At 32.8% G+C, this 25,960-nt stretch overlaps 3 protein-coding genes across 5 annotated transcripts in view; 1 reads left to right on the top strand and 2 right to left on the bottom strand.

Annotated features, from left to right (window-relative positions):
- Positions 1-540: 540 nt before the first annotated feature.
- On the bottom strand, positions 541-20,435 carry Tmtc3 (Transmembrane O-mannosyltransferase targeting cadherins 3). The gene is made up of 3 exons (XM_070108889.1): positions 20,287-20,435; positions 18,244-20,145; positions 541-17,056 (listed from the first exon to the last, which is right to left on the bottom strand). Exons 2-3 carry the CDS (start codon positions 19,532-19,534, stop codon positions 15,342-15,344), a joined length of 3,006 nt encoding a protein of 1,001 aa, XP_069964990.1. The 5' UTR covers positions 19,535-20,145; positions 20,287-20,435; the 3' UTR covers positions 541-15,341.
- A 2,832-nt stretch (positions 20,436-23,267) lies between these two features.
- On the top strand, positions 23,268-24,047 carry mago (mago, exon junction complex subunit). The gene is made up of 3 exons (XM_014246698.3): positions 23,268-23,373; positions 23,435-23,700; positions 23,756-24,047. Exons 2-3 carry the CDS (start codon positions 23,440-23,442, stop codon positions 23,936-23,938), a joined length of 444 nt encoding a protein of 147 aa, XP_014102173.1. The 5' UTR covers positions 23,268-23,373; positions 23,435-23,439; the 3' UTR covers positions 23,939-24,047.
- A 541-nt stretch (positions 24,048-24,588) lies between these two features.
- Magi (membrane associated guanylate kinase, WW and PDZ domain containing protein magi) overlaps positions 24,589-25,960 on the bottom strand; it is a 31,747-nt gene continuing 30,375 nt past the window's right edge. For all 3 annotated transcript variants that reach the window (XM_070108888.1, XM_070108887.1, XM_036374805.2), the window contains one exon: positions 24,589-25,957. In XM_070108888.1, the coding sequence (XP_069964989.1) occupies positions 25,485-25,957 (473 nt within the window). In that variant the 3' untranslated portion in view covers positions 24,589-25,484. The remainder of the gene's footprint in view (positions 25,958-25,960) is intronic.

Genomic DNA, 25,960 nt, shown 5'->3' on the forward strand with positions numbered 1-25,960 from the left:
TCAGTATGCCTTGATGTAATATTAACTTATTGACAACGTAATTTTTAAACAGGCGGCAACAACCTTGAAAAATTTGTTTAAATTGTAAGCTTGCTTAAAACTGTTCATTTTGTAGTGCTTTATCTCATATTTAATTTTTAATTTGCGAATTTTCGAACAGCTGGCGGCATTTGTAATCGTTTTTTAAACAATTAAGTTTTACACCGCACAATTAAAATAACACTAATCCAAGCCCTTTAGCCTTCACTATGTGTAGTCTTTTTGTATATTACCACCGTGTCGAAATTTGATTGCGTAACACGATTGCGTTGCTTTTGCTACAATTTGATATTTCTTATTACTAAATATGTATATAATACTGATTTATTTTCAAGGATCAGTAACCGAATCGTGCAAACAACGAAATGTGCGTATTCACCATATCGAGTTCGTGTCTTAAGTCGTTTGTTTTATTATTATGTGTACTCACCTTAACTACCTTAATGACAGTGTGTGTGGCAGACTCCAAGCCTCCAAAAATGCAAAATAAATCAAGGTTAATTGATTTCAAATGATTAATCATTTCAGTTTTATTTATTATAATTTTATTTGAAAGTTCTTATTTAACTATGTAATTGTAAAATATCATATAGTATATACTCGTATGTGTGTATGTATGTAAAATTACAAGTGAATATTTAGTTATTTATTACTTTCTGTTATTTTTTTGCTTATAAACATATGACTTTCATAAATATTATAGGTATATAGTAAGTATGTATTTATATATGTATGTGAGTGACTCAGTGAGTGTATGTAGGTGCAGCAGATACTTAATTGCATTATTGTTACTTTTAAGTGTTACACATTTACTTAAATATACATAAATATATATATATATATATTATATATATATATACTTAAATACTGTCGTACAAATATCTATTCTTCATACAGTTACATACTTATGCATATATGTAGTTTTTTTCCTATGTAGGTGCTAAGGTTACTTATTCTTTCACATTTCTCTTCAGGTTAACATCGTATTATCCATTAGTTGCATTTTTCAGTGTGCAGATTTACAAAGGTATGTATAGAAATATATTTTATTGTTTAGAAAATGTATGCATAAATAAATTTAGTTTCAAAGTGAAAATAAAAATGTTTTGAAAGTTTTTTTGGAAAAATGTAATACTACAAAAGTACCATGGAAATTTTTTATAAAAAAATTGTAATAGTTTGCTTTATATTTTCAATAGTATTTAAATATTATAGTTGGTTATAATTTGATTATTTATCTAGTTTTTCATAGTATTTTTATTATTATTTTATACATATTGATTTAAATTTGTTTTTAATTCATTGATTTTAGTAATTTAATTGTCTTATTAGTTTTTGATTAAAAATTTAATTATTATATTTTATGTTTTTTTTCTTTCAAATTTTTCTGATTTAAATTTATTTTTTTATAATTTTTATAACTATTTTTAAAGTTTTTTTTTTAAACTTATTTTGGTATTTCATTATTAAATTTTATTATACTTTATTTATTTATTTTTATTTATTTGTTTATAAATTTCTTTGATTTGAAATTTATTAGTATACATATTATATATTTATATAATATTATATGTATTACATATAAATTGTTTATTTATTAGGTATTTGTTAGTTTTCATTTTATTTCCCTATAATTTTATTTTTAACATTTATGTTAAATTTTTTATTAAATTTAATTTTTTTTATGATTCTTTTAATTATTGTTAACTAATTAATTTTTTAATAACTTTTAATTTTTAATTAATTTTTTTTATTTCTTTAATTTTTATAATATTTCTTTAATTTTTGTAATATTTCTTTAATTTTTATAATATTTCTTTAATTTTTATAATATATCTTTAATTTGCCAATATTTTTTAAATTTTTCCATATATATTTTTTTTTTTTTTTTATAATTAGTTTTTTAATTTTTTTTTATTTTTATTATTACCTATTTAATTTTTATAATTATTTCTTAAATCTTTACAAATATTTCCTTAATTTTCAATATTGTTTTTAATTTTTCAATATTTTATTTTTAATTTTTATTTAATTTTTTTTGTTTGCATAATTTTCTCGATTCTAATTTTATTAGTTATAGTATATGGCTCATATTGCATTTTAAATAGTTTAAATTTTTTATTTAAATTTCAATAGTTTACATGTTATTTTTTAGCATTTGTATTTTATTTTTTATGACCAACCACGCAATTTTTATTTTTTTAATTTCTATATAATTTTATTTCATTTTATTTTTTTTTTTATATCGTACTTTAAATTTTTTATTTTATTCCTTTTCAAAATATTGTTTTGAAATTGTATTATTATTTATATATTATTTTATTTTGATTTCAAGTACTTTTTGTTCACTATTTTTTTAATATAGAACCGAATTTTTCATATATCTTATCCTTTATAACACAAGAGATTTTAGCTGCCCTTGCAAGTATATATTTTATTCAAATTAGTTTTATTGCTAATATATTTGCCTTACAATTGACTAAATAGCATACATTATACGGTGTATATATGTATTTATTCTACTAATATAGTATATACATATATAAAAATGTGTATATTTACCCGAGTTTAGTACAAATATATCGCTCATTCCTTGGAAGTCTGACATTTTACAAAATTTTCTTGAAATATGAATTTTAAACAATAAATAAAATGATTTAATTATTCATATTACCAGAAAATAAATTATATTGCTTGCTTTTAGTAACAAAAACATGTTAATTTTTTTACAAATAATTTTTTAACTGTTTAAATTTTTTTTACAAATAATATTTATATTTTTTTTTATAATTTATTTCTTACAAACAAATTATTTTAAATAATAATTTTGAAATTTTTAATATTTTATTATAAAATTGTTTTATTTGTTTTTTTTTCTATTCCTTTTTTTTATTTTATTTTATATTATTAATTTTCTTTAACAAATAGTTTTTTAATTTTTCTTAATTTTTTTTTTTTTTTTTGCAAATAATATTTTTTAAATATTTATTTTTTCTAGAAATAAGTATTATTTTTAGATTTTTAATAATTTTTCGACGTTACTTTGCTCAGCAAAATGAGCATTTTTTCTTTTTTACATTATTACCATGCTTTAACTAACTTTATTAGCTTAAATACCTTAGTTTTAAACGATTTACAATATTTCATTTGACTTTTTTATATTTTTATTGTTTTCTGTGTTAATATTTTATGTTACGTACATCGTTCGGAGAAGGAATCATGTATTTACTATAATTGAGATTTATTTACTACTTAATCTATATAAATATATATTTTTAATAATTTAAGTTTCTTCAAAAATAGAATATATAATTTAAGTACTTTTATACTCGTATGCATTAAAAGCGCCAATCACAAAAAAATAACATAAAATATTTTACATACATATTTATTTTTTTTTAAGTAGCATTTGAAAGTAAGGTATGGATTCATTTTTTATTTTTGTTTTTTGTTCTAATTGAAATCACATGGGACAAATTAATAAGTCACATAAATTCATACATTATTGCATATAAAAAAATAAATAAATTTAGAAAAACGTGAACATTTTTTTATATTTTTTTAAACAATATAAAAAGTTCTTATTATTATATAAAAATAAATATTTACTAATATAAATTTTTTTTATACTTTGTATTTTTGCATATTTTTATGTAATGGATAAGACTTGACTTATGTTGTTAGTTTTTTGTCTTAGTTTTGTTTGTAATATTAAAAAAAACTGGCTTTTGAAAGTGTATGCGCTGCAGGTGTATTAAAAATATACGCAGCATATAAGCTTTTCCTACAATTCGTCAATGGTAAAAATTATACAATTGATTATTAACATTTTTTTTTTTTATTTCACATAAATTATATAAACTTCGAGTCACATAAGTCTTAACAAAAACTTAATTACGATTCTACGTAAATAGCCTACAAAGAATCAAATATTTGTCTATATTACTGAAACTCCAGTTAGAGCAACAGTAACTGACTAAATCTCTATCCACCCTTTATTAACTTATTCCAGTAACATCGGTTAAGGCTGCTAATTATAGCAGGCCGTCAGTAATTTTTATTTTCTTTTTTTTTATATTCTTCTTTTTTAGTTAAAAACTAAAGATTAAAAATTTAATCTATTATCCCACTGCTGTTTTTTGCGAAATTTCTGGCAAGAAAAAAGCTCTCTCTTCGCTGCAGTCGAATGGAAAGCTTTTTGGAAGATTTTTGATAAGACGCAGCATTGCCAGTTATAATTTTTCCAAGCTCGTATACTGTAAAGCAACTCCAGTTAGAGTATGCATTAGCGTTACGAACGAGCAAAATTTCTACGCAAAGTTTGATATTTAAAAGAAATACAATTTGTAGTGCTTTATTATGCAATACAAGAAAAATGAAAAACGAAATGAACAGTTTATATTTTACATTTTTTATTAAATAAAAATTCTAAACATAATTTGACCACATATTACTGTGTTCTATTTTTGTTTCTGTTCAGAGTTGTAAAATATGGGTGGCTGTAAATTTCAAAAACTATCAAAATATTTTTTATAATTTTTTTTTTTTATAGTAAGCTACCCAATGATTACCAGGACCATCAGCATCATCTAAATTAGGAATCACACATTCTTGAGATTTCGGTTTATTCGGTAAAGAATTTCGCATAAAAATTCCCCTGAAAGGTTTAAGATGTTTGCAATATTTCATTAAATCTACGCCTGTTAACGGCCCTTTGGGTAGCTTTTTAATTAGTTTTTTGGATAGGGTCGTAAATATAAACCATATCAATTTTTATATGGCTTAAGGAATAAACCCCTCCCCATAACGATTGATTCCATATAGTTACACCATCAGCCACCACATCATCAGTATCAGCAGCGATGAATTCAATATCATCACAAATGATAACAAATAGTATTAATCCAATATTCAAGACAACGGACACCGGACATTAAGCCGACACCAAACTGATAACATGTATGTATACATACATACTTATGCATAACCTAATTTGACACCAAGTTAATAACCTACATACTTACGTATAATATAATACGACACTCGATGAGTAGTCAATGGATATGATCGGTACATCAAAGAAATCCGACTCCAAGTTAATTAGACACTTAAACAATTATATTCTTTTGATGTATTGCCAACAAGTAAACTTGTGCAACAACAAAGAGATCAAATTAAAGATAGAAGAAAGTATAAAAGCCACGGCTTGACATTATACGACACACAGTTGATTTCTAATGTCTAAAGTGACAAGTGCCAACCAGTGACAAGTGATAACCAACTGAAGATGCCAAGGACAAAGGACTAAGCAAGGACAACGAATCCAACAGCCACAGCAAGGATCCAGCACCAACTTCCTCTAAGTATCTCGCTATTTCATAAAGAACTTATTATTCCCTTGCAGCTCAATAAACCACGACCTCAGCCAACTGCTCCATTCCATTCCTGAAGTCATTGAAAACTTTTGCTTTTGCCTTGATACAGACCTTCAACTGACTGCGTATACACAGGCAGTGGAAGTAGCGATAACGGGTGAAATTAGATCTCTTCGATTTTCAAAGATCTCCAAGAAGCCGAAAACAGAGTGGTGGAGGGAAGCGAGTTATCGTTCAATATTTCTGCCATCTGATTTAAACGACACAAATATAAATTGCGAACTACAGTATGATACACTCGAATTGGCAGCGATTGTCACCTGCAATGTTCCACTACTAAATGATGAACAAAAAACAGTTTACGACCGCATTATGCTGACAGTTTTGGCAGATCAAGGGGGATTCTTTATTTTTTTTTTGGACGCATCAGGTGGAATTGGCAAAACATTTCTTATTTCGTTAATTCTTGCTGAGATACGATCATTCCATTAAACATTCAAAATAACCCAGATGCAATGTTCAATTTTAAAACAAAACCACAATCGTCCATGCCTATCGTGCTGAAACAGTGCAAAATTATCATTTGGGATGAATGCACTATGGCATATAAACATACAACATACGCTGATGAAATAAACGCTGGCTTAAAATCATCGCGGCTGTGGCGGTATGTTGAAAAAGTACAACTGGCAGTAAACTTGCACGTTCATATGCTCCAAGATCCATTTGCTGAAACTTTCTCAAAACAACTGTTAGATATTGGCAATTAAAAAGTTGCTATACATGAAAATACTGGATGCATAAAATTACCGATGGATTTCTGCACAATCATCAACTCAATTCAAAAACACTCAATTTCCAATTAGACTGGCATTCGCAATGACAATCAATAAGTCACAAGGTCAAACGTAGTATGTTGGTGATACATCTTAGATTTGGATACACCATGCTTTTCCCACGGACAATTTTATGTCGCATGTTCTCGCGTAGGCAAACCATCAAGTTTTGTGTTGAATAATAGTTTAACTTTTATAAAATCTTTGAAACAAATATTAACGCCATCTAGCAGTCCTGTAATGAGGCTCAAGCTCAATATTCATACCATCACACTATATTACCGACAGCCACATCAGCATCTTACATTTACTAAACTATTTCTGTACGCAGAAAATGTTATATGGTTTTACGAGCAGATACTCAAACTATTATTCACAATGAGCGCGAATAAGTCAACACAACAACAACCAGCAACTTCAGCATCAGCTCCCGCTGAAGCCACAAAGTCAAAAGGCTCCCGACGTAGGAAGCCGAAGCAAGTAACCGCTGCACAACCCGTAGACGAGGAGGTAGTCCGTACTGTTCAACAACCAACTACACTAAACTACGGAGACTAAACACTATACTTCTATAGATTGTACCTTCAGCTATTTTGAATTTTTATTCATTGTTATTTCTTCTGTCACTAAATGCGTATTGATGCCAATTTATTATTTATTATTTGAGAATAATTGTTACTCTTATCTTCTTTTAAAATGCCTCGAAAGCGGAAATCTGCGCTATCAAGAAATTCTTCGTCGATCCGTAAAGCTAAAGTTGCACGAAATCAAGAATCCGAAGTTCACGTAGAGCTGAGAAGACAACAGCAAACAGAGCGACAACGAATATGAGCGTGCATCTTCATAATGACGTGGATTCGGGACTTTATGCTGAAATGTTATTGAAAATTGGAGATGGTTATTTAGATGTTGATGAGAAGAGAAGATGTTGATGTCAAGAGAATTTTGTAATTTAGTAGAAATTGATGTGGATCTCATTGCCCATGTTTTTCCGGAATTGTAACAAAATTTGAGTAGTGATCAGTGGCTGTGCGCAGGAGCAATATTAGCACCAAAAAATGAAGTTGTTAATAAAATAAACAATGACATTTTAAAAGAGGTGGAAGGGGAAATGATGGGATATTTTTCAATGGATAAAATTATGGATACAGAATTAAGTAAGTTTTTAAATTCTCTTGAACTGCCAGGTGTACCATCTCATAAGCTTAAATTGAAACTGTGAGCATACAAACACGTGTTCCATACTTGTTCAAAAATGAACATGTGCGTTGATGCCAAAGGGCATCACTTTCAGTATACATCAATAAATTTAGTTTTATTACGAATATAAGATAAGATAAGAAACATGTAAGAAATACAGTCCACTAAAATATTTTCCCTCGGCAATATGTTCAAAAAATTGGAAATCTGCTCTAAACCAACATCCGATTGCATGTAGCTCTTCAACCAACGAAAATGTATGTATTATGAATGACGAACCATCGCAGTAAAATGCAATCACAAATGAGGATATTTCAACGGGCAATAATCGTTTTCAGTTTCGTGAATATTTTCATAGTCAAGATAGTACTCAAAATTTACAAATTGATGATAATCATCGATTAATTATTATTCAAGCTAACATCAATCACCAAGATATATATTTGCCCTCACAACATACATATCGTAGAAAATACAGTACACGAACAATTTACTTATTATAATGATAATGCCGTAATAAAACAAAAATATAGAATGCGAAATAATGGTAAAGTACAATACTAAATTAGAACTGAAGCTTCAACTAATACTTTGCTAGATGATGAGATAACAATTGTGCATAATGATTCATTCAATCAAAAGAGCACAGCAAAAATACCGGCACAGAGAAGTCGATAGTATAGAGCACGACATTAATAAGACAATATTAATTTCTTTCACGTCTCTATTCTTTTCTTGCAAGGATTAAAAGTGGACAAGTCAGGCTATACCATGAAGAACAATTTCGTTCGAAAAGAAAAAGCGATATGTCCTGTGTAAAAAGGTAGTCCAAAAGATGAAAAAAATGGCACCAAAATTACGATTTCCGCGGGATGAGTTGACGAGGAAATGCCTGCCTCTAAGGTAGCAATTAATTGATCAATTAGCGCTATTAAAGCGCTAATTTCAATCGATTTACCGTACAAAAGAAAAATCGACACCACTTCAAGCCAATACCTAAAAAAAGTACTGTTACTATTAAAACAAAATTATTATTATCATATTGGAAAAAATATTTTGTAATAAATAACAGTAGACCAAACACGTAAGCAATAACATCACTTTTTATCTAATGAGATCTACCCTCATCTAAATATTTAGCCTGCTCATTTCTCAAGCAAGAAAAAATTACAGAGTGCGTTGAAGGATTTAGAAAATTTTCCTATGTCTGGACGCAGTAAGTAAGTTTGTGAATTTTAAATATTTTACTCATAACACGCAAATACAATTTATTATAATTATGATTTATTTCACATTATATCCATTTATATGTGGTGACCTGTGCCGTGCGTTGCGTTCGCAATTCTAAGTAATCAAATTGTAATTAATCGGTCACATATTTCAACGAGAATCAATAAAGCTACTGCTTCTCCCTTTCCATTGTCAGAAGACATCAAGTATTGTTCAACTGTAATTGACCGCTTCACTCGTTGACCAGACGCAATACCAATACCTAACATAACAGCACCGGTTGTTGCCAAAACTTTGGCTCAGTGGCTGAATATTCTGAAGTCGTTCTGACCGACATCACGCAACGATGATTATTCACGAGACGTGATAGAGCTGATGGAGAATATTAGCACCCAGCACCTTGTCCTTGCAAAAAAGATAGCGGAGTTGAAAATGTTATGCAATACTATAAATCTGGCATCACTAAATGCAATTTTATTTTTACACTGTTCTTATGTATGTGGGAGCGTATAAACGCACTATAATGTACGAACGTATAAACAGACCATAATATACAAAATAAAAGCGACCCTACACTTAGGACAGAGGAACGGGATAAAATGAAACATGATATCGAGGACGAGATCTGACGTACCGCAACTTACTTAAGTCTAAGCAAAAATTTAATAACCAAATAAATTTGTAAAATATAAAACGGTGTTTCATTAGAAGCAGTAGAACGACCAAACTACATGTATATTATATTCAATAAAGTCAGTCGCCATCTTACTTAGAAACTGCGTGTACATATCTCTGCTCAACAGGTTATGGGCTTATTCGCAAAACGTAAAATTATCTAAAATTGTTTCTAAAGTTTTGATTGATTCGAAAATGGCGCCGGAAACTCCTATTTTTCCAATTGAAAAACTTCGCGGACGCGAAAATTTTGAAGTTTGACGGCGAAATGCCAAATCGTATTTAGTTCTAAAAAGTTGCTGGAAAATTACGCAAAATGGCTTATCCGAAATTTCATCGGAAAAAGATTGCAACAGCAATGAACAGGCACTGGCGGAGATTACGCTCATGGTGAAGCCGAATAATTCTCGCATATAGCAAGTGTAGTAATATCAAAGGACGCAAGGAATTTGTTAATGGGAGCGTATGAAGACAATGGTTTAACTGGCAAGGTAGAGCTTTTAAAAAAGGATTATGTGAACGAGGTGGTCATGACGTCAATCAAGTTGCAAAACCCAGGTCTAAACGTAGGTTATCAATTAGTTGCATCATTATTGCCTGCTGGGTTGCTTAATAAATATGAAGCACTCTTTATGGCTGTGAAAAATTCGAAAGCGAGGTTAACCGTCGACCGCCAGATGGCGCACAGCGCATGTCTATTGAACGAACATAAACACCCTACTTTTATCCACTAATTAATTTCTTTTATTTTTTACGTTATGGTGAACACCGCAAATTGTTTTTTTCTCAAGACGTTCTGGGGGAACCTCTTTTACCGGCTCATGCTTCAATACAATGTACAAAAGGTCCGAATAAAATTACTCAATCCATATTTAAGAAAAAAAATCGCAAAAAAAAGTATTTTTTTTTACCTTGAAACCCTAACCCCCCCTTAAGCTAAAGGCCTAAAAATTTAATCTGTTATCCCACTGCTGTTTTTTGCGAAATCGCATGGAGATAAGGCATAGCGAATTAAAAGAATTTCGCCGGCCATATTTTACCTCCACAACATATTAAAAAGCAACTCCAGTTAGAGTGTGCTCTCCAATTTCAATTAAGTATAAAGAATTATTGCTATATGTATTAATTGACCTTTTCAGCTGTTGTATTTTCGACTACGAAAATTTATATTTCATATTACTGCTGTTTTTTGCAAAAATACGGTTAATATCGTTTTTTTTCCGGATGCATATCGAAGCATAAATCTCTTGTAAACCCCTACCACAAAATAACTGTGGGAATTAACAAGTAGCCAATGCGCATGCAGCTTAGGCAGAGGCATTTAAAAACAAAACCAAAATATGTATTTATTTATTCTATGTATGTTGATGATTATGAAAAGGATGGACGCTCTTTATCTACTACAACGTTTGAATCCAATTTATAGAGCTGCGGAGCTGGACTGCAATACCGTGGAACACTCAAACAGCCGATTCAATCCAAAGTATAGAACAACAGAGCAGGAGAGCGATACAATAGATCATTCAAATAAACGTTTGAATCCTATTTATAAAGCAACAGAGGAGGACCACAGCATAGTGGAACATTCTAATAAATGAGCCAATCCAGATTATAGAGCATGTAGAAATATTTTCTGCTGATATTAACTTAGCGTCGACTATATAAATATAGTTTTTGCTTTCCATTTTTGTATTTTCTTTTCAAACTTCATTCAAAAATTCTTTTCAAACCAACAAAAATGTATTAATTTTTAATTAATCATGCCTGTAGGGTATGTGTTGTAAATTTGTTGAAAATATCACCTACTACCTACCAAGCCAGTCATTGTTTGAAGAAAACAAAGAACTTTCTCCTTTGTGGAGAAGGGGGTTTATAGCAATTTTTAACAATGTACTAGAAATAATCCCGGTAGTAAAACATTACCTGGATTATTGGCAACTTACTATAGATGAGAGCATGGATTTTAGCCTCCACATAACTGAAGAAGACGTTATCCACGTCTGTCTTCGTGACTCTCATGAAGAAGAGTATCAATGGTGAGAGTTACATATATCTGACGATATACAATTAACGCCATCCACATCATGATCCAATTTAGACAGACATCGCGTTCAAAAAGACGATGATGGATACATTGAAGTGGTTAAACGTGCGCTAGAGACCCACACATTATATGTGGCAACACTTCAAGCTCTAAAGCTGTAATTTTTTGGCTGTGAACTTTTGTGTTTTTATTTTAAAAAATTCTTCAAGTTTAATTGATTTTTTTTACTGATATAATACAATTTTTAGTGATTTAACTCATAGTTAGATATGGCAGACCAATAAAACTACGAGCGGGTCGGATTCTTCAAAACGATCAGGCTCAAAGTTGCAGTTGTATTTGAGTATTTTTCTTGTAAGTAAGTAAAAGCATGGAACTTTTGATCGTTACAAGATATAGCGCCGCAGTTGCTATTGCAATTTTTTTTTTATTTTTATTTTTTTTTCACTTTCCCGCACTAACTTTTGGGTAGATGTTTGTGTTACCACTTAGGACTGGTAATTATTAATTATTTAAGTTCTCTTTTCTCTATTCAAACGCGAAAAACAGTTTCGTTAAATAAAACTAGAGAGGAGACAATTTTGTAGTCACTAAAAAAACCGCTGTTTAAAAAGCGAAACAATTCGTAAATCTTTGCCAAACCAAAAAAATAAATCGCAAACGTGCTATATTAATAAGAACAAATAAATGTTTAAATGAATAAATAATGTTCAAATTTTGATAAAAACCAAGTAAAAATAAATAGAATTGCCAAACCATATAATAAATTGTCATTATTAACAAAATAATCGTTTTTAGATAAAATTTTTGAATTTAAAAATTCAGCTTTAAAAAACAACAGGGCAGGGAAGACCCCCCAAGAAAACAACAACCGAAAAGGATGAGGCCACGCGACATCGATAGAATGTCGCAATTTAATGAAAGGCAACATGAGCGACAGTTTGGCCAATCCAATTGGTCGAATCAAGTTGATATGGCCGAAAATGAAAAAGAGGCGAGAGGCCCGACCGCTACAACAGAAACGCACCTCTGGTAACCGGAGGCCACAAAGACGTGGACCAGCCGCTGCCCCAGTAATCACGAAAGAAACCGCTCCAAAATATGAACAATTATACACTGGCAACCGAAGAGGAAGTAAGCCCGTGAAGAAAACATTAGGCCAGAGCTTTGACTGCGCCGGATTTATCCTTTTGGTCAGACAAACATATAACCGTCTCTGCATTGAGGATCAGCGCTTACCACGGAACATGCCGTACGCAATATTCCAGCACGCAATGGTAGAATTTCTCGTTGCATATCAATTACATCAAGCGAAATTTGTGCTGGAACCCAGTTTTACTATCACTGATGGACCCACTCACAGCTATTAGCGCCGAGGATTACAACATACCACAGCCAATTTATGAATATATCTGTGATTTTGGCTCAACAATAACCCCTACAGGCGACAAGGTATTTTGGAACCTGCCGTCAATTGTCACTTAGCTTTGGACCAGTAAACGCTGAAACACACAATGTCTATGAGTGTTACATTAGTCCTTACGTAACATCACAGTACATTAAAGCGTTAAGAGATAGAGGGTGGTACCCCGCTAACTGTGCACCAAATGAGAATCTCTTAGGCTTTAAACTTTTAAAACGCCAGCACCAGGATGCTATTAGGAAGTTGGCTGATGCGATTTTGATGAAGCAGATACCATCACATTAGTGTCCGGAACATATTATACAAACAACGCATTATGTTAACTGTAAATTCGGTTGTCTGCGAGCAACGAGGTTCTCTCTTACATACATATACAAGTATATATGCGTATATTGTACTTTTAAGTCAGTATCAAATAAACTGTGCATCTAATAGGTTATGGGCCTAGGCGACGAGACAAGTGAAATAAATAAAATAATAAGTCGAATTGACTCAAAGTGAAATTTCTTGTAGAAGGTGAATGTGATCGTTCTGGACTTTCTTGGACAAGTAATTTGTATTAATTTTTTTTAAGTAAAATACATTTCGTTATGCATTCTATTGAAAAGCTGGATGACCACAATTACAGCGCGTGGATCGTTCAGATGAAAAGCGTACTCATACATGCAGAGTTATGGGGTGTGGTTTGTGGTCATGTCGTAAAGAACGAAGAAGACACTGCAGAGATAAAAGCTGCGTTTGATGCAAAAGACGAAAAAGCATTAGCCAGCATTAAGTCTTCACAGATAAATAATGTGAAAAATTGTCAAACGTCAGCTAGTGCGTGGGAAAGACTAAAAGCAATTCATATGCCTAAGGGACCTGCACGTCGCGTTACATTGTTAAAACAGTTATTGCGTATCAAATCGTCAGAATCGGCAAGTATGGCTAAGCATTTGGAAAAGCTCACAGACCTAATTGGTTTTACACTGCCCGAAGAGTGTTTGTGCATATTGTTGTTGTCAAGCTTGACCGACGTTTTTGACAGTTTCGTGGTAGCAATGCAATCACGTGACTATTTGCCGGAATTAAGTGCGTTGAAAATTAAGTTGCTCGAAGAGAGCGAAAGGCGTAATGAACAAAGTGAAAAACAAGGAGAGTAAAGGATTCAATGTCAAGTTTAAACAAGAAGGTGCGTGCATTCAAAACCGTGACGGTGAAGTGATCTTAGTTGCCAAAGGCGCAGCAAGATTTGTCTTTGTTCGAGACAAACGATAAGAAGTGTTTTGGCGCACAGTCTAATGTGGCTGAGATAATGAAGTGGCACAATAGATTTGGACATTTAAACTTTGGTAGTCTGAACAAAATGATTAGTAAAAATCTGGTGCATGGTTTAAAGAAAAGTTTACAGTAATTTGAATTTCTGGGCAGAAGCTATTAACACGGCTGCATACCCTTAATTCAAAAATTTAGGATTGAAAATTCAATTTTTATTATTTGTTCCCGTTTATTATTTGTCCTGATGCATGGATTAAAAATTGAAAATTATATTTTTTAATTTTAATAAAGTACACAAACGCGAAAAAATGTTAATTTTATAACAATTTCTTTTTATAATTCTTAATTATATGCTTGGGATTAAAATTTTTCTTTCTCAATCCAGTATGTGCGATTAAATTTTTTGTTTTAATCCGGATTGTGGGATTTAAAATTTTTTTATGCCATATGTGGGATAAAATTTTTTTAATCCCGTATAAGCTCCGTATTTAGGATTACAAAACCAAAATAAAATTTAAAAAATATATATAAAAAAAAATAATAATTCAAATGTTAATACAATTATTTTTTTAATGCATTATTTGCAACCCTGGTTATATATAATTTGAACCCTTTTTTTTTTTTTTCTTTTTTGTTTTTGTATGCAAAAAAGAATAATTATTCGTTACTATTGTATATTCGTGAAAAACTTTAAATGCATTAGTGGCGAATTGGAATTTTTCTGGTAATTGTTGGAATTATTTTAATTATATATATTTTAATATCAGTTATTGTTTTTCTAACGAAAGAGAACATTCTTAAAAAACCTCAACGGATATCTACCGAGTTGATACGTTCTTCTTCGCCGAACTAAAATTTGGTTCGGTTGCGTTTACACAGAACCGACGGTTCGATCGACACCATTGATCATAATATACGATATAAGAATTAACTCTGGTACAAGACCACTTCCTACTTTTTGATCAATTATATAATTTTTCAGCCAATATAAAATAAAATTATATGCTGTATTCGCCATTAACATTTTGATTGGTTAACAAGTCATATACAGCGCATACACAATTCAAAAGCCGCACATTTCAATTTAAGTACGTACTTAGTTGCCTTCAATAAATATTCATATGTTCATACATCTTTGTATATATATAAAAGCCCTCACTTAAATGCTAAAATCTTTTTGTTTTTCTCATTTTGAATGAATATCGTTCCAACTTACTCAGCATTATAAGTCTCTCTTAACTGCTACTATTTAGTGGTCGTTCCTACCGACGATGTTGTTGTTGTTGCTGTTTGTTGTCTTCGTGCATAGTAGTGTGACTCTTTCTATCCACTTTTGTTGACAACACCCTGAACTCATCAGGCTCATACTCAGCATAGGCAATTTGCCGTTCCGGCGATGTTTCAGGTAACTTAGTTATCTTCTGTAAGCGTTGCTGTACAATTTGCCAATGACGTTGAATATAATCCTCATGTGGCGCTAAATGATGCGCATAGCGTAGACAGGCGGCGGCGCGTGCCAAACGCTTACGCTCCACAAATACAACACATAAATTGTGTAAACCCTGTATGTTGTGCGGTTCATAACGTAGTATACTGCGATAACATTGCTCGGCTGCATCGAGATCCTTCATGTGATTTATATAAATATCACCGAGTAATATTAAACCTTTTATATGTGCGGGATGATGACGTATTAGCTGATTCAGGTACGGTACTGCGTCCAACGGTCGATTCGCATCGGCCAATAGTAATGCTAAATTGAAGAGCGCACTACGAAAGTCGGCACGCAGATGTATAGCGCGTTTAAAAAATTGTTCGGCTTCGTCGAAATTCGATTCGTCCATGGCCAGCATGCCCAAATTGAAATAGACCTTCTCATTGTTCGCATCCTTATCCAGCACTTTGAAGAGGCGCATGCGCGACAATTCACGCGCTTCAGCACCGCCATGCTCTTGCAATAGTATGGCGGAATTGAGTAATGCTTGTTCGTGTTCGGGATATAATTCGATTGCTTTGTTAAAGTAGACGTGCGCCTGCGCACTTTTACCCTGCTCCAAAAATACCACACCCAAATTATAATAAATATCAGCATTCTCACTATCATACAACAGCGCCTTTTCGTAAACTTCTTGCGCTTGCGCGGTGCGATTCAGTTTCATCAATATATCACCACGATTGATGTACGCCTGTACATAGTCCGCGCGCATACTTATCGCCTGCCGATACAACAAATCGGCTTCTTCCAAACGCGTACGATTGCGCGCAATCAATTGTGCTAAGTTTATGAAGACATTCAAATGATTCGGCGCTACGCGCGCCTGATAACTCTCACCTGGTTTGACTTGCGGAAATAACGCTTTGGCTTGGCGATACGCCATTTCGGCTTGCTCGTATTGCTGCATGTTATTATAAGTGCGTCCGACATTGATGTGCGCGCCAATATCGTCGGGTTGTATGCGTACCGCTTGTTGGAAGTACAGTAGCGCCTCAGCGTAGCGTTGCTCATTTTCAAGCGCGTGGCCAACATTATTGAATAGTTTCGCATTGCGTCCATTCACATGTACGCCCGACATAAATAGCGTATACTCTGTACGCCAGTCTTTATTACGTTCAAATGTCTTCAACGCATGCGTAAGCAAGAACAAACCGAGTGCTAATTGCAGGAAACGACGTGTAACTGTGCCTTTAACGCGCAAATAATCCTCCAAATGCATATAACTATAGGCTATGAGAAGACAATAACCCATGGAGGGCATGTACAGTATACGCTCAGCAATCACGAAGCCAACGTGAAAGAATAGATTCGAAGCGGGTAGGAAGGGTAACGCCAGCCAGGCCATTCCCATCAGCAGCACACGGGAGTGCATTAAATTTCGAGTTGTACAAGCGTGCCACGTCACTGCGGCTAGGGAGGCGAATGTTGCTACGGTGGCTAAATTGCGTACATCGCTAAAGCCTTCGATTAGTGGTATGGTACCTGAAGCGAACAGAATAGAAATACAAATGTTAGGCGAATTAAATATTCTCAGGCATAAAGCTTATACAATGTCCATATCACATCTACATCCTCAACGTTAATTTCAACAAAATATACATAATATTGTATATATGTATAACATATGAGTATGTGAATTTAAGCCGTCTTCCGAGTCGGAAATTATATATTCGCTTTGTTTACGCTTTTTTCTCTTGTCAAAAACCGCATATGTAAATCGTATTGAAACATTTATACCAGTTGTTAGAAGCGGAAATTATTTTTATACCAAATGTTTGTTCGATTTGCCACTTTTCGAGTTTCTTTCGAAGTCAGATAATGTGTGAATTTATGACTATATATATTCTATACACTCACAAACTATTTGGACGTTTATTTATTTAAAATAATGTCATAAACTATATTTACGCTATAACCCTCTCCCTCAGCACAGGTGATTGGTCTAAACTTTATTCAAAGAACTATAATTCTTTTTGTAGGGAAAAAATACTATAATATATTTATTTAGAGAAAAATATTAGAGTGAATTTTTAGAAATAGAGTTGCTACCTATAAAAAACAGTTATATTTACTTAAAGAAAAATACCAGAGTGAATATTTATAATAGAGCTTGTTGTCAATTTAACAGTTATAATTTTGAAACAGACCATTTTTCAACTGAACATTTCTATTTTTTAAATAAACTTGCCACTTATCAAAAAATACTTTCATATTTATTTCGTAAAAAATATCGGAGTAAATATTTAGAATATGGTTTCCAAATTAATATATTTACCATATATATTTACTACATATTTTTAATAGAGTTGCCACTTACAAAAAAACCGCACCATTTATTTAAAGATTAATATTAGAGTGAGTATTTAGAATTGAGCTGGTTTTTAATTAATAATTCCAAATTTGAAACAAAGCTGGTTTGCTTTGAGAGCATTGCACCAAACAATTTTAAATATTAGTGAAACAATTAAATACAGGGTTCACCAAAAATACTGCACTTTCATGTTTCAAAAATTATAAACAAAAATTATGTTCCGAAAATGCGTAAAAAAATATTATTTTACAGTTTTCTAACATATTTTCTTTAATTTTACGGTAGAATAAATACGCTATATTTTTTCCATATTAACTGTCGTGGTCGCTATACTTTAAAGCTATATTTTCCAACTCACCCATAGTCCAATCGCAGCACAGGTTGCAAGGGAACAGCATCAGCCACAAGTTCAAGTAAATCAGGTAGCTAAAAGTGAGCTGCCGCGTTGGTGTCGCTGCTGCCGAAGCGGGATTATCGAAACGCGTAAAGACTGGCAATTGCGAACCCATCACGTACACACGTCCAACCAACAAGGCAAACGTAATGCAAACGAGAAACCCCAAGCGACGCAACAAAGTACCATGCCAAATGCCGCTAACACGATTGTACACGCCGGCCGTTGCCGATGCACTGACTACTGCTGCAGTTGTCGTACTTTTGGCTACATGTTGCGGTGTCGACATACGTGTACGATCCTCAAATAAACGCTGCACATACAGCCACAGCTCAAGTGGACGCAACTGCTGCACCACAAACAATTCATAGGCGCCACAAATACCCGCTATAGTGATGCCTTGCTCCTTACACAGCATCGAAGCTAATAAGCAAGCGCCAAAAGTGCAACATAACACCGACCAGCGTGTGCGTTGCTTCTTAACCGACTGCTGTTGCTGTTGCTGTTGCTGCTGTGACGACTGTTGACGACGCTGCACCGTCGTTGGCGCGTTAACAGCGTTGGCATATGCGAGAAATGCACTCAAATAGAATATTGACGAGAGTAATTCGGCACGTCCGACTACACCTGTAACGGCTTCTGTGTGTATGGGATGTACAGCGAATAAGAGTGCAGCCAAGAAGCTACAAGTGTTTATACGCAACATATTACAACGTTGTATTAACACCGTTGTTGACGCTCCCACAGCGCCGGCGCAGTGCAGTAGTAATAATCTGCAAACACGACGCCACAACAGACACACGACAATGTGTAAGAACATATTTACTATGTGATAGCCATATGGTTGCAATTCGTGCAACCAATAGTTGAAGCGAAAGGTGAGCACTGTTAGCGGTCGATATGATTTATGCGATTGCTCTTTGCGCATTGGTGTGCCCCAGAAATCGTTGAGAAATATGTTACGTAGCGGCGTGTACGAGCGTAGGTCTTTATTATCGCGCACAGCGCTAATATCGTCGAAGACCAACTCACATTGCGCACTATTCCAGTAACATGCCACACACACAAACACTATGGCGAAGAATTGCAGTAGATTTCTGTTGCTACTATTGCTGTTCGTGCTGTTACTTAACGCTTCGACTCTCGCGGAGGAGCTGGTACTGCTGCTGCTGCTGCTCGTACCATTACTGCGCAACTTTTCGCTATTGTTACTATTGCCATTATTGTTACATGCAGTTCGCTCATATGTTGTCATTATTGTTTTTTTTTTTCTTCGACTTTTTGTTCTCCGCTCGATTTATACTTATAGTTTGCCGAAAAAAAAACTGTGGTATATAACAGCTTTACATGTATTTAACGCCGGTGTTGTTTATTATTATTCTTTATTGTTTCAATAACACTACTAGATGCTGATCAGCTGTTTCTTGCTCAAAAGTCTATGCAAAAAAATCTTATTTGCTTATGTTCTTCGCTAGTTTTGCAGCTTTGTAGTCATTTATGTACTATCGCAGACTGGACTTCGGTTGTAATTTACTAACATTGCGGTTTGTTGTTTTGCTTTTGCTTTGGCATTTATGTAATTTGTAATGTTATTACAAGTATTGTATGTTCAATTTTGGTATGCATATACTGCATGTATATATAGCAGCAAAGTGTAAGTGAGCATGTAGAAAAATGTTAACACCGGCATGTATTTGTCCTCATGAACACCACACCCGTCTTTTAATGTATCCACACTTGGGCGGTTTGGTATATGCCGTGTTTTGACGCTCTTTGACCTTTGGGTGATTTTTATAGCATTGTAATAAAAAAAAATTACGTGTAAACCATTTTTCTTTGCTAAATATCGCAAACGTTTCAGCAAAACTAAACATAAAGAGACCGAATAAAGTATTTTTGAGAAATTTAATTTGATATTTTAAGAAAAATTTTATTACTATTAAAAGTTTTCAAGAATTTTTTAATTTCTTACAAATATTTTTTTTTTTTTTAAATTCTATATATTACCTTTATGTTCACTGGTATATGGCTACAATTGTTTAACAATTCGACAGCAGCGGTTTTATCGATGATATTTTTTTTAACAATGGACAGTTGAAGTTTCAGTTAAAAAATAAAGAAATTTTCAATCACAATTTCTTTTTGCAGATGTACTTTTACACTAATAACGTTGAATCAAATACTGAAAATTGCCCTAAAAGCTTGTTATTTTGTATATGAGGATATTGAAAAACTTCTGAAAACCAGTTTTAGAAACCTGAGGATCCTGAAAAGAAGTGATAAAAAAAATAAATTAAAGTTTTGTTTATATAATACAATGAATCTTATTAAACGCTGTTTATAATATAATTAGAAAAAACATTTCGTAACAAAATTTTTATCGCCATACCAATGAAATCCCTATTTACGCCGCAAAATTGCTTAATATTTTATCTCTATAAGCAAAAATTAAGGCACTTGGACACTATACAATATACCTACAAACATACTTGTATGTATGTATACTAGAAACATTATTAAAAAAAAATGGGTAAAAAAAAAGAATATTAAAAAACCATTGCGAGCTGGTATTAATCAGACTTTTCGCACTTTTTTTTTAATTACTTGTTTTGTTTTATTTTAATCTATTTAACTGCTTATTTGTTATCAACTCGCTCAATATTTTAAGAATTTGCTTTGCAATCATTCATTCCCAAATATATCTATATATTCAAATATATACTAAAATTAGTAATTATTTATTATTTTTCCACAAGCTTACAAGAAACCGCTTATACTGTTCGTGCACAACAAAGTAACTTTACATTTACTGTTCCAAATTCCGACTGCCCGTCGCCTTTGTGCATAGAATTTCTGATGGCTTAGGGTGTCTGCAATATACCTATGTATGTACACAATATTGTACACCTCACAACACTACGCTTATACTACTGTTTCAACAGGAATTAAAGATGCAGTAACGCGACAGTAACAGCGATAAAATTCACATGCTTATACGTTTTGAATACACAGAATAACAGTTAGAAATAGTTTTTCTTTATTATACGACATTTCATAGTTCCCAGGCTTATTTGAAAGCCAACCGTTCATTGCCCTTTGAGGCAGGGCACAACACAATATCTGTACAAAGTCAAAATTTACTGAAAAAAATTCGTACCAGGACTGCGTTACTTTGTTCTTGTTATGAACGTGGCTACAACGCAAAAATTGATGCCACACCAGGCTATACTACTCGTGAGCAGCTGGTGCTCTACAATGTTGCACTCAATGTCATCGATTTTACAAAGCACAACGAATGATATGTCAACCAAGTCTGCAGCCGAGACTACCAGTTTTATTGCATTTACGAAAATACAAATACAGGAACATTATGTGCTTTTTTTTTTGCTCTTGCTTTAGCTCCCATTTCCGGTTACACAGATAAGCCAGTTTCATGCTATACTCGCTGTGCAGTCACCCCATTACTTGGTTTTACAGACCAACAATACATACATAGATGGTACTGAGCAACAATGTTGCGCGACCGAGTTTCCTAGTTTTGGAGCACAAAAATCAAGATGCCAAACCAGCCTGCGTCTACAGTACAATTTTTGTACATATTCGTATGTATGTTTGACCGCTCATTGGAGCACATACTCAATAACACATTGTTATATGCACTTTCACTCGACATGAAACCACAACGGAAAATGTTCTGTTTTTGCAATCTCACACATACACAAGGATAAATAATCGTCTCTCCTGTTAGACTGCGAAATACCTTTAAAAGAGCATGGCACGTGCTCGAAAATATGTAAAATTCTGCACAATACCTTATTGAGCATTAGAAATTGCAACTGAGTCCCATTCACTCCCGTGTACATTGCAGTTGCAGTCTTCATACCATCCCCAATGGACTTTGTAAAATTACTTTGACCGATATAATCGCGAGTAGTCAGCGAAACAAACGTTTAGTCATTATGCTCTTTACACCTTTTCGGCGCGAAAATTATTCCTGTTTCCAGTGCGACCATTTTGAATTTGCACAACTTATTGCAACTGCAACATCCTACTCCATTAGCTTAACGATTTGATGTGAATAAAATTGCAATATTTTTTTAGCTATTCACATAAAACATACCACAACATACATATGTATATTAAATAAGCTGTTTCACTGTTGTTACCTCAGCTATCTGAAAATTTATTGTACATCACCCCTTTTGCATGAATAAAAAGCATTTACAGAAGTATATTACACAATTACACATTACAATTAGCAAATTATTAAACTTACATGCTTGGAATACAACTTAAAGCTGCGTTAATTGCTCCTCTTTTTAACTTTTAAAGCGTTTATTTAAGAGAATCCATTATTTTTTCACAACTACGTAGATTGGATTCTCCATTTTTACTTTTCGCTGCCACTGCTGTGTCCCGTTTCATCTACTTTGTTGCGAATGACTTTGTCGATGTCGCTGCTATCAACATAGTTGTTGCCCCCATAGGTAAGCGCTATTGCAGAGAACGTATATTATCTACATACATATGTTAACTGGCTACTGCAGCGGTTACAGGCATCAATGGTTTTTAATAGGTATTTTTATTTTTTCCGGCAAATGATTCGTAACGCCATTACTAACCAGCGTTATAAACTTTTGATTTTATTTCATTTTTATATTATAATATACATAAATATACAGTTTCTACGCACATGTTCAATAAATCCTCAAAATAGTGAATTGTACGTTTTATTTTGAGCTATCATTCGCATTTTTGCATTGTTGTTGGCAACGCGAAAATTTAATAAATAGATGTTGTCATCTAAGAAATGGAAAAATGTAGATGTAATAGAAACTTTTATTGTTTTGTTTGATTTGAGCATATTTTACATTAAACTTAACTAATAACATTCCTGCAATAAAGCATATAGTTATTACAACAAACCATTTGCTTTCAGATTATATTAAATTTAACTCTCTGACACAATTTAAAACTTTTACTTCAACATCACGTGTATGTGAAAACTTGTACAGATGGCAGCTCAAAATTGAAGCTGGAGAAAGTTTGACGCATAATTTGACGTTTGTCACGGCTGTAAACCCGGAAAAATAGGTTAGCAAACGAAAGAGTGAAGAATAATTAAAAATTTGTATTAAACATTTGTTATTAATAGGTATTATGACTACGGAGGACTTCTATTTACGTTACTATGTTGGACATAAAGGCAAGTTTGGTCATGAGTTTCTGGAGTTCGAATTTCGACCAGATGGTAAACTGCGCTACGCCAACAACTCTAATTACAAAAACGACACAATGATCCGTAAGGAAGCGTTCGTTCATCAATCGGTGATGGAAGAGCTAAAGAGAATCATTTTGGATTCAGAAATTATGGCTGAAGACGATTCACCCTGGCCACCACCGGATCGCGTGGGCAGACAGGTTGGACAAATATCAAGTTATATATATACATATATAATAATGTTGCTACTTTTAGGAGCTGGAAATTGTCATAGGCGATGAACATATCTCTTTTACAACATCGAAAACAGGGTCTTTAGTCGATGTGAATCGGTCAAAAGATCCCGAGGGTCTCCGTTGTTTCTACTACTTAGTGCAGGATTTAAAGTGTTTGGTGTTCTCACTCATTGGACTGCACTTCAAAATTAAACCAATATAATAGTAAAATTTTGTAGCTTTAATACTGACATACATATGTATATTTAATTTCCATTTTGTATTCGCAAAACTATGTTTTATCTCAATTACAATGTAAACATACATACAAACTTGGTATTAATGATTTTAATACAAATTTTTTTGAACATTTTTTGAAATTTTAAGGATTATAAGAGAAACGTTCAATATATCCAGTCTATTTGACTAAAAGTTTAGTTTCCATTAGTCATTTCTTTGTATAAGAACTGTTAAGTCGGCGATAGCCGTAAAATTTTGATCTTTCAGTTTTTATGAAAGCTTTGTGCTATACTGGTCCATTAGCGACAGTTCCGACAAAGAATTCTGCATTTCCATAACAGTCGGGTCTACGTAACCGGTATGGACCCGGATTTTTTCGGCCAAGGACTGTCAACTCGACAAAATTCTGCCGCTACAACAACAACAACAAAGGCAGCTTCTTGGGGAGAGAAGTATCGATATCTCAAAAATTGAGGGAAGATTGGCTAAATCGTCTCAGCTCGTCATGCCAATCAATTTATATAAATATTTTATAGAGCTACAAACATAGTGCCATAGCCTGTTCAGGGTATAAAGATTATGATTCCAATCATGAAACTATTGTTATTTTTTCGATAGAATAACACTCATTCGTATATACCGCAAAAATTTATTCAACACAAAATAATAAAATGTTAACATTTAATAGCATTCCGATTAACTTAAGTAAATATAAGGTGACACTGGTTACTTAAGGCTAGCGCAGGCTGTATAATTATTTGTTTGTAAATGACATAAGCAAAATGTAATTTTGTTACGACTGATTCAAATAGTAGCAAGACACAAGTAAAGGTGCATAGATTCATTTCAAACTATTTTAAATCAGTCTCTACAAAATTATTGCTTAAATTTATATTTAATATTTGCAGTAGATATGTATGTGAATATTTCTTAAAAAATTTATTTCTAGATGCATATATACATATGTACATATGTAATAGACTGGTATATATAATAATGTATTTCTTATGTGTAAAATGCTTATGCATTAGAGTAAATAAATGCAAATTTTCTGCGCAAATTCTACATATGTATATATATATTAATATATATTTTTTTGTAAATTTAAAAATTGTAACAATTTTGTAAATGTCTAATATCAAATGCTTAACTGGTAGATATTGATTTCTAAATTTTTTGTGGCTTTTGACGCATTTTAAGAGCGCACGGGGCTAAATTCAGTCTTTGGGATTCAATACGGGTTAGTGTGTAAATATCTTTACAAATATACTTCTAATTTTAATATTAAATAATAATATATAAATACAAATGTATAGAAAAAGTATGCATGTAGGTATGTATTAATAGGTGCAATTATTATATATATCGTACAAATAACTATATAAACATTAATATACGAACTAGGCTATTTTTAAAAAATTCCAATATAAAGAAATGTAAAATGTATTATTCGCCTATAAAATATTTGTATATACAACGTTGTTGTGCTAAAGGAAACTTTTGTAGAGTCTTATGCGCAAGTCTCAAAGTCATAATTGTGGTGGCAATTGCTGTTGTTGCTGTTGCTGTTGCAGCAATGGCGATTGCGTATGCGGTTGTTGTACGTAAATTGTTGTTGCCGCGCTTGTTCGGGGATGTTCCATAAAGTAGTTGCCACCATTTTGATTGTTCGATAATAAATTTGGCGATATCTGTGGTTTATGTTGCTGTTGCGTTGTCAACGGTGTATATATTAATTGATTTTGTGATAGTTGACCAGGCGACACTTGTGCGGAGTTGACGAGTAATGCTGAATTTTGTGTGCCCAATGTAGTCGTCGGTGTTGTCAAGGCATCTTTTGGACAACCGATTGTTAAACGCACATGAAGACCCGATTCTTTTATGAGGTTGACAACATCACCATGTGACATACCGGAAATATCTATGCGATTTACAGCGATAATACGATCACCTACTTTCAGCTCACCACAACGATCGGCCGGACTGCCTGGTATCAATTTGCCTG

Source organism: Bactrocera oleae, chromosome 4 (genome assembly GCF_042242935.1).
Source record: "Bactrocera oleae isolate idBacOlea1 chromosome 4, idBacOlea1, whole genome shotgun sequence".
In the NCBI taxonomy this organism is placed as follows: Eukaryota; Metazoa; Arthropoda; class Insecta; order Diptera; family Tephritidae; genus Bactrocera; species Bactrocera oleae.

Coding starts and splice junctions, on each gene's coding strand:
- Tmtc3 (XM_070108889.1), bottom strand. CDS start 19,534: ATGACAACATATGAGCGAACTGCATGTAACAATAATGGCAATAGTAAC. Junction 17,057..18,243: donor GTGCTGCGATTGGACTATGG/GTGAGTTGGAAA, acceptor TGTTCGCTTCAG/GTACCATACCACTAATCGAA.
- mago (XM_014246698.3), top strand. CDS start 23,440: ATGACTACGGAGGACTTCTATTTACGTTACTATGTTGGACATAAAGGC. Junction 23,701..23,755: donor CGGATCGCGTGGGCAGACAG/GTTGGACAAATA, acceptor TGCTACTTTTAG/GAGCTGGAAATTGTCATAGG.